Source organism: Mycotypha africana (assembly GCF_025528875.1).
Source record: "Mycotypha africana strain NRRL 2978 chromosome Unknown BDF20scaffold_2, whole genome shotgun sequence".
NCBI lineage: Eukaryota > Fungi > Mucoromycota > Mucoromycetes > Mucorales > Mycotyphaceae > Mycotypha > Mycotypha africana.
Window position 1 is genome coordinate 2,936,516 of NW_026515726.1, and position 11,769 is coordinate 2,948,284.

General features: G+C 39.2%; 2 protein-coding genes across 2 annotated transcripts; both read right to left on the minus strand.

Moving 5' to 3' along the window:
* Positions 1-72: 72 nt before the first annotated feature.
* On the minus strand, positions 73-9,217 carry BDF20DRAFT_833216 (uncharacterized protein; the record flags this gene model as incomplete). The annotated part of the gene is made up of 14 exons (XM_053078620.1): positions 73-494; positions 782-1,037; positions 1,112-1,234; positions 1,300-1,387; positions 1,643-1,856; positions 1,962-2,120; positions 2,195-3,680; positions 3,751-3,924; positions 3,998-4,949; positions 5,035-5,319; positions 5,413-8,068; positions 8,158-8,560; positions 9,084-9,163; positions 9,190-9,217. 14 exons carry the CDS (start codon positions 9,215-9,217, stop codon positions 73-75), a joined length of 7,326 nt encoding a protein of 2,441 aa, XP_052939721.1.
* Positions 9,218-9,446: 229 nt separating this feature from the next.
* BDF20DRAFT_327713 (pyridoxal phosphate-dependent transferase) lies at positions 9,447-11,542 on the minus strand. Its single transcript, XM_053075205.1, has 4 exons — positions 11,303-11,542; positions 10,958-11,191; positions 10,334-10,864; positions 9,447-10,210 (listed from the first exon to the last, which is right to left on the minus strand). The coding sequence occupies exons 2-4, from the start codon at positions 11,121-11,123 to the stop codon at positions 9,594-9,596; spliced, it is 1,314 nt and encodes a 437-aa protein (XP_052939722.1). The 5' UTR covers positions 11,124-11,191; positions 11,303-11,542; the 3' UTR covers positions 9,447-9,593.
* Positions 11,543-11,769: the final 227 nt, after the last annotated feature.

Below are 11,769 nucleotides of genomic sequence, written 5' to 3' on the forward strand. Positions count from 1 at the left end.
TTTCCTGAAAAGTTTGCTTTTCAGTAAGATGCGTGTATGAGTTGGTAATTGTCTTCTACGGCCTTCCTTGTCTTACTCAAAGGCCATTTTTGCTTTGATTTCCGCAATAGCTTTACCAGGTTGGAGACCTTTCGGACATGTTTTAGAACAATTCATAATGGTGTGACATCGGTACAGTGCCATTTTATTTTGTAGTTTTTCTCTACGTTCAGCACCAAATTGATCACGGGAATCGATCATCCAACGGTAAGCCTGCATAAGTACAGCAGGTCCAAGGTACTCTTCTTGATTCCACCAGTAAGATGGACATGACGTTGAGCAACATGCACATAGAATACATTCATATAAGCCATCTAATTTCTTTCTATCTTCGATCGATTGATAATTTTCTTTGCCATCCGTAGGTGGCGTTTTTTGCTTTAGATAAGGTTCGATACTCTTGTACTGTTTGTAGAAATGCGTTAAATCCGGTACAAGATCTTTGACGATATTCACTGTAGTGGTGTTTCAGATAGAATTTTGCATATTAGTAAACATTCTGCTAATGCGAATTTCAGGAACCAGGCACACGCACGCACACAATGTGTACTATATGCACACAGAAACACACACGCAGATGCAAAAAAGGGGGTTTTCAAACATCCTGTTTTTTTGTCAGCGAAATGCTTTTCCCGATCCGGCCCGACCCATCTGCTCCTGCCACTTCCCTGATTTTCCTTGCTTATTGTGTCACTCCATGTCCTGCCCCGATTTATTATCTAGTTCCGTTCAAAAAACTTACTGTGGGGTAAAGGATAGATCTTCACAGTCTTGCTAGTATCCTTATCGATTTTTGATATACAGGCTAATGTATTTCCACCTTGAATATTCATAGCGCAAGAACCACAAATACCTTCACGACAAGAACGACGAAAAGTAAGTGTGTGATCTTGTTCGTTTTTGATTTTAATCAAGGCATCCAGCACCATGGGCCCACATGAATTAAGGTCTACTTTATATCGTTTAAGAACAGGCTTCTCAGTAGGATGGTCTGGATCCTACATGATCAAAGAAATGAACTGTTTGTTAGGCTATAATTCTTGCTATTGGAGAACGTTGATTATAACTTTACCCAGCGATAAATTTCAAACGTCTTGTATCTGGGTTCACTTCTAAGGTTATCAACAGTTGTAGGATCTGCTGCTGTAGCAGCCATACTAAGTTTTGTACTGGTTTGTAGCATACGCATAAGAGTCTTAAAATTTTCAATTAGTTACGTTATTCCAGGGCCTTTCCAAAAGAAATATTGTTTGGGCTTACGGTAGTGCAAGCAGCTGCGCGTTGAACACGAGTCAAATGTGAAGTTACACCTCTAATAGATTGTAATGAAAGAGACATTAACTGCGAACTGGTTATTAAAATAGGGAGAGATACAAGGGGTTGTATGATGAAGAGTGGGGTGGGGTAATGTTTTGTAATGTAATGTTAATGAAAAGAAAATGAGAAACAGAAAGTCAATTCATGATGACATTCATCCAAATAAATAAGTGTACAAACGGGCTTTGAATTGTGACAGGGTAGGGTCAATACACAATGCAGAATCTCGGCTAAAGGTTACTTTAAAGAGGCAATGTCCTTCTTTTGTTACATAATTTCTATTTACTGTTCATTGTTTAACAAAAAATTACGTATAACATCACTTAAAACTGCAAAATTGACAGGTTTAGAGATATAGGTAGAGAATCCGCAGTCAAAACATTTGTTCGCTACGTCACTCATGACATTGGCAGATAAGGCTATAATCGGCTTTGGCTTTTCGTCAGGTCCTAAGTTCTCCTTTTCCCACCCACGGATTTCACGTGTTGTCTCGTATCCGTCTATAGGATAAGTATACAAAAAATACATTGTTACACAGATATGAATACATTATTATTAATACAATTGTTGATGTGTGCACAAAAAGTCTTTATCTCTGTCTTTACCTTTTACGGGCATGAACAAATCACAAAGAATGAGGCAATAATAATCTTTGGGGTGCTTGTGAAATAATTCAAGACACTCTCCTCCGTGTGCTGCGACATCCACATTCAAACCCACCCTTGATAAATATCTTGTCAAGACTTTCTGATTTACGAGGTTATCTGATAATTTTGTTCATAGGAAATTCCGTTAGTGAGCGACTCTTCAACGGTTGTAAATATTATGGTGACATTACCTTCCACTAGTAAAACACGATAACCTTTGCCTCCAACATCTGCAGCCATACGTTTGAATATTTCTTTCTGGGTAGTTGCTCTTTTATAAGGGGTATCTGGAGTCGCCACAGAAACATTATTAACGACGGAAGGCTTATCTTCATTGTTACTAGAAGGTGACGCAGTATTCGTAATATTATTCCTATCGCGAATACCGAAATACCAACGTAATTTGGCCCGTTTTAAAGGTTTAAAGACGAAGCCACAAGTTTTAGGGAAGAATTGATCTTCCTGACCTTTGGCACCCTCAGTAATGAGGGATCGCTGTATAGGCGTTGTCACAACTAGTACACTAGCATTTCGTTGTTGCAGGGATGCGCAAATGGTCTTGGTTATCAATAAGATATGCTGTTCGGATGGTAAGTTGATCAAAATATAATCGTAGGGCGGTGTATTCGGGTCAGTCAACCGCTCAATGGCCTCGATATGGTTTGTTATTGTATCCACCCAATAATAAGAAGCAGTAGCGTCATCTGTTTCTCGTCCCACTTCTTCTTTTGAAGGTAAGCTTACAATATTATTCAGAATTGATTTGACGCTATTTTCGATGCATTCCCGAGACCACTTCCATTCAGAAACGATTAGTGCACGTAACGGTGAGGAAATTGTTGGTGTCCGTGGCGGTAGAAGATCTGTATTGCCAATGGATGAAGCTGTTGAAGAAGAAGTTTTGGCTGTTGAGCCATTATTGAATGTAGGTATACGAAGCTCATTTGAATTTGATTTGTTATTAGCTGTATTATCGTCGGACGGAAGAAAGTTTGGATTAGTAGGTGTAGCAGTACTGAGAACCGTGCTTACATTGTTGGTAGTCGAAGGTAAGGCGACTATATCGTCAACCCGCACAGAAGGCCTTCTATTTAAAGCCTCTTTTTCTGTTTCTTCTGTTGCTGTTATTGATACTGCGGTATCACAGGTTGAGACGGTCGGATTTTTAGCAACAGTTACCGTAGCATGAGCTGCCGTCGTGGTTGTCGATGTATTACGAATAGGCGGTGGTTTTAATTGCATGGTAGCTGCCTTTGTTAAAAGAACATCCTGCAACATATCTGTTGGTATGATAGCATTGCCATTAGCTGTCGTCGCTGCAGGGATATCATTGATCATGCTGGTAGAGAATGGTTGAATATCCACTGCATTGCTATTTCTACTAACAAAAGGCATGGGTGACAAATTGCGGTATTCATTTTTCTCAGTATCTGATTGTGCTGTATTATTGTTATTTTCATAGCCATTTGAGCGGAAGAAAGGGTCACTTTTTTTTTCATCTCGTGGAGTTTGTGGTAATGGTTGAGTGTGTGATGTGGGAACACTGAATTTAACTGTAAAATAGAAGGTTGATCCCTTTCCCTTTTGACTATGACATTTCATAGTACCTCCATGAAGTTCGATCAATTGACGCGATATAACCAGACCTAAGCCGCTACCACCATGCTTTCGTGTACTCTATAATGTTTTCATGTGGGGAATGAGATATCAAGAAAGCTGCATCGTTATGTCATGACTAAATACTTACAGAACTATCTACTTGGGAGAATGGTTTGAACATGACAGCTTCCTCCATTTTATTGAACCCTGTTCCAGTATCAATCACCTCGAACAACAAAGTCAATTCTGACTCCTCTCTGTCGAAATTTTGAACAACACAGTTTGTAAAAACTTCTCCTTCCGAAGTAAATTTGATAGCATTCTAAAAGAAAAATTACGTAATGTAAACTGCTTAATCCTTTACAAATCATAAAAGTTTTATCAAAGATATTTACCCCTATCAAGTTCAGAAGCACTTGTCTTAAGCGAACTCGGTCGCCAACTACAACGTCAGGCACCGAATCCTCGACCCAGAAGCTTAGTTCTAGATTCTTTTGAATGGCTAAGGTGGAAAGCAATTCATTGGCATCTTCTATCATTGTAACTAAACTAAAAGGCTCCCATTCCAACTTCATCATTCCTGCTTCAACTTTGCTCAAGTCCAGAATATCATTGATAACAACAAGAAGTGATTCAGCTGATTGTTGAATTGTATGAACATAATCAATTTGTTCTGCTGTTAGTTCTGTATCAAGCAAGAAATTCAGCATGCCCGTAATGCCAATCAATGGTGTTCGAATCTCATGCGACATGTTTGACAAGAAGCGTGTTTTACTTTCCGTTGATTTTTGCGCTGCGTCATGTGCTTCTTTCAGTTTCTGCTCGAGCAGCTTATGATCATTGATGTCAGTACTAAGAACATTTGACGAAGGTAAGGCGAGTTTTATAAGTAAAATAGTCTTTGCTGTGACCACAGTAACGATTTCTAATGCAAATACAACATACCAAGTACCGAACCAACGAACGTCATCTGTTTCTAATTCGTCAACAGACACACATTTAACAAGGAACCATTTATATTCCTCATTCACACTAAGCAGACGAATCTCATCCTGCCAAGATATGCCAGCTTTATTAGGTATACCTGGTAGATCAGGTAAATGGAGTTTTGCTCTATCTTCAGGATGTACGCATGACATAAAGCCTAGCCCCATCGTTTCCAAGAAAGATTTTCCAGAGTACTCGCTCCAGTTACCATTGGCATAAGTCAGTCCAACACTTGGCGAGAATGCAAAGACGATTTGAGGAATAGCCTCTGCGAGCAATCGATATTTCCTTTCATTACTTTCTATTTCTACCTGACGTAAATTATTCTCCTTTGCTAAATGCTGATCATGGATATCCGTACTTTTAAAAACACATGAGAGTAAGAAGTTACCGACTGCAACTTGAGGAAGCATTCCTACCTGACTTTCTTCCAATTCTAACTTACCATGTACCAAACCAATGGATTATTCTTCCTCGAACGTCTCTTAACGGGACAATCCTCCACAGAAAACAGCGATATACACCATCGAACCGCCTGAGTCTGTACTCGCCAGCGAAACCATTTCCTTGCTCGTATGCTTGTTCCCAAGCCTTTTTACACTCGGGTTGGTCATCCGGGTGCATGTGGGAAAGCCATTTAGGCCCCAAATGTTCGTTCAAAGATCGCCCTGTATATTGTAAAGTTCTGTTGTTGACCCAAGTGACTTGCCTTGTACGTGCAGAATAGGTACTGACAACAAAAAAAAAAAAAGAAAAAAAAAGTGACATATTGAGTAAGGTCTGTTGCTCTAATGTGTATATCATCTGATGTATTTATACTTACAATACGTGAATGGGAATGCCATCAATAATTAATCGCAAGAGACTTGATCTTGGCACGACCAAAAAAGGATCACTACTGGAACGAGCATGTCCCGCTTCTGAATGATTATGATGATAATGAAAGCCGTCATCATCATATTGTTGTTGTCGCTTAAAATGTTTGTAAGAATATTTCCGCTTCTTCTTGCTTCTTCTTCTTGACCGGTTGTATACAGATTGCTGTCGCTTATTATTGCTGGTACTGTGAGTGAAAAGCCTGTCTCCCTCTGCTATCATCCGTTGGCAGAGTAATAAATCGGAAGTATGTTCATCGAAGCCGGCATTCTCATCTTCTGTCCCTACTACTCTTTTTCTTGCAGACAGACTACCATCATCCACACAGGAGTTGTCGCAATCATCTTCATCATTATCATCCACATCGGCTGCAAAATTATCATCCATATCTGTTTCTAAAAAGGGATCAGCGTCCTTCATTATAGCCCTTTCGTCTCCTTTTTCAACACCAAATTGAGTTGAATGGCCGTCATCACAGCAGCAATTGGTATCGCTACACATATCATGGGGCGGTATGGAAGCTGAAATGGGTAAACCCGTTGTAGGTGAAACAGCATCCCAGCCTTCCATCACTGCAATAGACGAAGGCGATAAGGCTTTGAAGGATGAAGTACGAGAAATGCTGCCAGTCGATTGTCTTCTTTCCAATAAAACAGAATTATTCGCGTTATTCGTGTTAGTTGTCGTTGTTGATGAAATATGCGAAGAAGATCCTTTTCTGTGCTGCTGCTGCTTTTGATATGGATAATGATGGAAATTGGGTAACATTATGTCATTCGAATTTGTTTCTGAATTTGATTGATGATCATCTGCCTGGACATCATCCGAATCCAACAGCAAATTGTTGATTTGATGCAAACTTTCTGCAGGCGCTGAAAATGTTGATTGATCTGATAAGGAAGACAGAGACGAGAATTCAGAATGCATTGATTCTTCGTCAGGAGAGTTACCAGCAACACTGCTGGTGGCAGTGCCACATGTTTTCTCTTCCACCACTGCCTGTGCAGCTTCTTGCTGTTGTTCCTCTTTTGCTGTGTTTAACTGATGAGGTACTGCTCCAAATGGTTGTTGCGAAAATAATGGCGACTGTACATCTGTGTGAACCGTATCTAAAGAGCTTCGAGTAAAGTTTGACATAAAATTCAAATGATTAGGTCTTTCAAGATGCTGCGAAGGAAAAGCAGCAATGGGTGTTGTGGTTGTCGATCCAAAATCTCGCTCAAATTTGTCTTCGTCATCATCCTCAGCATCTGACTTGCTTTGTCTGTTCATATATTGCTGTACAATCGTTTGAGATTTTGAAGAGGATTTATTCCTACGAGCTTTTGGTCTTTTACTATTACCCTGATCTACTGGGTTTCCAACACTACTGCTTATATGTTGTTCAGTATATTTGTCATTACTGACACCTTTTCCGCTACTGCTACTGGTACGTAATGGTTGACCTTGCTTCCTAAATTGAGAATTTTGATTTGCATTTGTAAAACTTGTAGCGATGAATGGAGAAAGTGAGTTGATACTGTTTAATAAAATGGGGGGATAAGGTACAACAGGCGCAAGGAAGGACAATATAGCAATGGGTGTTGGATTGCTACTGTGACCGTTGCGCTTAGTTGTATGCGCCCCATCGACTCCATGGCTGATAGTGTTGGGATAATGAGTTGGCATACTGTAATTTGGAAAGTAAGGATGGTGATTAAGCTGATGTTGATTATGTGCATCTATTACATCAGAAGGGTGAAAAAGAGGAACATGTACAACTGAATGCACATTGGAAATAGGAGGCGGAAACGGTACAGATGTGTTGTCATAATTCTCAGGTGATGCGGGATTGAAAGCATCGTCGTCAATATCCGGAGGTGATTGGAAAAAAGGATTTATTTCAGCGTCCATGATAGCTGGTGAAGGGGCCGGTGACTGAGACCATGGTGAAGGTTGCTGCTGCTCATACTCATCATAATCGGGTATAAATGTGGAGATGGGGGCATTATGCTTACTACCTATATTGTTCGATGCAGCAGCTTCGGCTAGTGTTGCATTCTCAACCAAATCATCGAGATTTGTTTCTGAGAGTAATGTACCGTCCACCAATATTTCAGATGTTTCATCCTTTGATAAACAAGGCGTTGTAATGATGGGCAGTGACCAACTCGACTTGCGATTTTTATCATTTCTTTCCATCAAAGCCCTTTTAAAGAGCTCAAAACTGTAGTCTTCATTAGAAGGCTTTTTTGTTGAGGAGGTGGATGACTTTCTGCGATATTCTCTAGAGAGAACAACGGGTGCATTCCTTTTCAATATTCTGCTGATACTTGGATTGTTGATGAGAGGCTCAGGCTCTGATTCAAAAGGCTGTAATCGTTCAAAACACCATGGAATGTGTCTAGGAGCTGTTGTCTCATGAACGGTATGACTGTGCAAAAAGTAATCATCGTCGTCGGTCTGTACTGTGTATGAATTGTTCTTTCGATTATTTTGATCCGTATCTTGACTGATAGAGCCTGTTTTATTGTAGACTGCTTTTAAACCCCAAGGACCATTATAGGGATCATTTGGATCTTGGGGTATACTTAGCGCAATTCTAGTGGCATGAAACGAATTTCCTTTGTTGATTAATTTCAAATAAAAAAAATGTCCTTAGCCTGTTAAAAACTCTTGTTATTTTGTTGAATGTAATATTACTAAGGTGTACCTGAAAAAATCTTGACAAGAGAGGACCACCATGCATGAATATCAATTTCGGAGGTCAACTTTAATGAGGTATGGTATAAGTTTGGTGGATCAAAGGATATCACCTTATAATTTAAATGGGTTGGTTTATTACAGTTAAGGGTATGAAGTGATAAAGCATTCGCATGAGTAGAAGAAGCAGTAGCAGTGGTATTGGCAGTATTAGAATTATGTTGATAGTGAAGGTGTTGGCTGAGTGACTGTTGTTGTTGTTGTTGCTGGTGCCGTTTTTGCAACTGTTTTTGGCCCGAATACAATTGAGCATGATACTGCGAAGTAGCTGAAGATGATGTATCACTACTATAAGGGATAGAATAGAACGATTGAGCTGTGTAAACGAATTGCCAGAGTGCGTATGGCTTTACCTGTTCATCGTTTATGTGAAAGCTGTGACTGGATCAATCTATGTCTGTATGTTGAGGTATATCAAATCCAGCAATCTAAAACACATGTAAAGGCACTAAAGTGAACGAAAACCAGGAAAGGAAAATCAAGAAAGGGGAAGAAAAAAAGAACGATGAAAATGATACATGTTTAATTAGATATTTTGAATCTCCAATGAAAAAAAAAAATAAAAAAAAAATAAAATAAAAAAAAACTAAAATAATGAACCACATACAATAAAATATACTCTCTTGAAAGACAGAGCGGGAAAGCACACTAAACTTTATGACGTATATGAATGACGATGACTCGTTCTTTTGATATGTGTGTTTTTTTGTGTGTGGGTGCAAAAGCGGAATCTTTGTACTCTTCAAAGGTTCAACAGTAGGTGTGCATTTTTTAAGCTAGCCTTTTACAGTATGAGCCTCTACTATGCTAGATATTGAGAATGTCAAGCATATTTATTTTTCCTATCTAGCCCTTACATAAGCCGTTACTAATGACCTTCTCTTCAATCTCTCCTTTATGCTCACCGCACGCTAAGTTCTTCAATGATTTAGTATGTAATGACCAATGAGAAAGATCTACTTTGTATTAGTATAGATCTTACTTGATTGGATATGAAGAAAAAAGAACATGATAGACTAAGAAGGAAGCAAATCAAATGTGTTACTATATATGCACCACTCCACTTTTTTGCTGCGTTATTTGAACCACTCATGTCAGACAACACGTAATGGGAAAATTGCGGAGAAAGGATTATCGCCTAAAAGCAACAGCATCCCCTTTTGGTATTTTATCTTTCTTTTTTGCTAGAAAAATACTAAAAAGGAATAGAAAGGTACGCAAGGAGAAGCAGATAAAATTTTTTTTGATCGGCAGTATTTGTTAAGGGTGTCTTAAATACGTTTTCATAAAGCTATGCAGTCCATTGTTTTATTTTGTCTAGATATAAATGTTACAGGGTAAAGGGGGAAAATGTTTATGTTACAGCATTATGAATCATGGTTCAACTTAAAGATTTTTAACGGCAGCAGCGATACTTTCAACGACCTTCTCAACTGCCAGATCAGTCTCTTCTTTTGTGATAGTAAGTGGAGGGATTAAACGTAAAGTTTCGTAAATGGAAGTAGTAAGCACAATAGTATCCAATTTGAGAGCTTCATTGGCAACGCTGTTGGCAAAACCATATGGAACACCCATAAATTCAATACCAATCATTAAGCCTTTACCACGGATGTCTACAGTGACACCTTCAGGTAACAGAGAAGGAATCTTTTCTCTCAAACCCTTGAAAAATTGTTCAGAGCGAGCGTTACAGTTGTCCAAGAGCTTTTCTTCTTCAAAAATTTGTAAAGTAGCTTTAGCAGCAGCACAAGCAATGGCATTACCGGAATAGGTACCACCCATAGAGCCTGGAGGCTGTTGATCCATGATTTCCTTTCGTGAGACAATGGCAGACAGAGGATAGCCAGATGCGATACCCTTAGCCATAACTAAAATATCGGGCTCAACACCGAAGTGTTCGACGGCAAACATCTTACCAGTACGACCAAAACCAGATTGTACTTCATCACAGATCAATAAAATGTCATGCTTATCACAGATCTTTCTGAGTCCAGTCAAAAAGTCTATTGGGGCAAAAAATAGCTTTCAGTGAGCCACTTCTGATGACCTTTCTTTTTCTTTTCGAGAAAAGCATAAAAACACTCTTATTCTATTGAATGTTCTCATCTTTTGAAAATACTACTTACTCTTGGGGGGAACAACATAACCACCTTCACCTTGAACAGGCTCAATCAAAATAGCTGCAGTATCTTTGGGATCAGAGCGTTGTTTCAATAAGAGCTCGAGTTGATGAAGAGCTTCCTCGCCACACCACTCAGGAGTGAATCTTTCGGGATCAGCTTTATGAGCAGACCATTGTTGGAAGTAAGGATAAGGAGCGACATGAACACCGGGCATTAATGGAGCGTAACCAGCACTATAAACAGTTTTGGAAGTAGTCAATGCCATCGTACCGAAAGTACGGCCGTGATAGGAGCCTTGGAAAACAATAATATTCTGCTTCTTGGTGGCATGACGGGCAACTTTAACAGCTGCTTCGACGGCTTCGGAACCAGAGTTCCAAAAGAAGAAAGTGTCCAACTTTGATGAAGGCATCTTGGGGATCAATCCCTCAATAAGGTCGAGCATGGGCTTCTGATAAAAGATGTTCACCTGACCATGTGAGAGGTTGGCAGCTTGTTCTTGGACTGCTTTGACGACGGTAGGATGGCAGTGGCCTAGTGTCAAAAACCATCAAAATAGAGGAACACTCTGTTGGCTTCTTTCGCACATGCGGATTTTCTGATGTGAATGCCCATTTGAATGCTTACCTGTGTTGGTGACGCCAATACCAGTGGTAAGGTCGAGGTATTTCTTGCCCTCAGTAGTATACACGTAGGTGCCTTTGGCTTTTTCAATAACTAGTTCGGTTGATCTACCGATACCTTTGGCGATATGTCTTTTACCGAATTGAGTTAGTTTTGATACAGTGGACATTTTTCAGAATGAGATAAATAGAAGAAGAGAGTAAGAAAAGGGAAAACAGAAACAAACAATTCAACAAGCTGGACTCCATTTTATACATGGACAAAAAAAAAAAAAATGTGATTCAATTGAAGTGTCAAAAGCAGGTAAGAAAACTCTATTCAATAGGCTGTTTCAACCTTAAAATTTACATGCATTTGTCAGCTATAGCCAATCAGAGAAAGTACCTGCCTATAAAAAGGAAGTAGATTATCAATAACCGGAGCGTTAGTAGAAACCTTTAAGCGTGCGAATTTCCAGAGCTTGTTACTGATCCTGGTTTGTTTTTCTTCACGCCTTGCTGGTTCAAGTCGCCAAAATTTGATAGAGTATCAATGCGAGAAAATAAGATCAGTAGAAAATTTGTGCGTGGGTTTGAGAAAGCAATTCAATTGATAGATTGACACTAGAATAAAGCGAGTAAAAGTTTTGCCCAGGTGGAAGTCTTATATGAAGCATATTAGGAGCCAAGTTCAATATCAACGCTCTTTGATAACGACAGAAAGCTCATGTCTATCTGTATTTTATTTTATTTTATTTTTCTTTTCTGCACAACTTTACTGCAAAGGATGAAACAAAGATAATATTTCTTAAATAGTTATGGTAACCAACAAAGAAC

What these genes read in the sequence shown, in the direction of transcription:
- BDF20DRAFT_327713 (XM_053075205.1), bottom strand. Translation starts at nt 11,123, where the DNA reads ATGTCCACTGTATCAAAACTAACTCAATTCGGTAAAAGACATATCGCC. An exon ending in TATTGGCGTCACCAACACAG is followed by an intron (nt 10,865 to 10,957) that starts GTAAGCATTCAA and finishes TTTTGACACTAG; the next exon opens with GCCACTGCCATCCTACCGTC. An exon ending in TTATGTTGTTCCCCCCAAGA is followed by an intron (nt 10,211 to 10,333) that starts GTAAGTAGTATT and finishes TTGCCCCAATAG; the next exon opens with ACTTTTTGACTGGACTCAGA.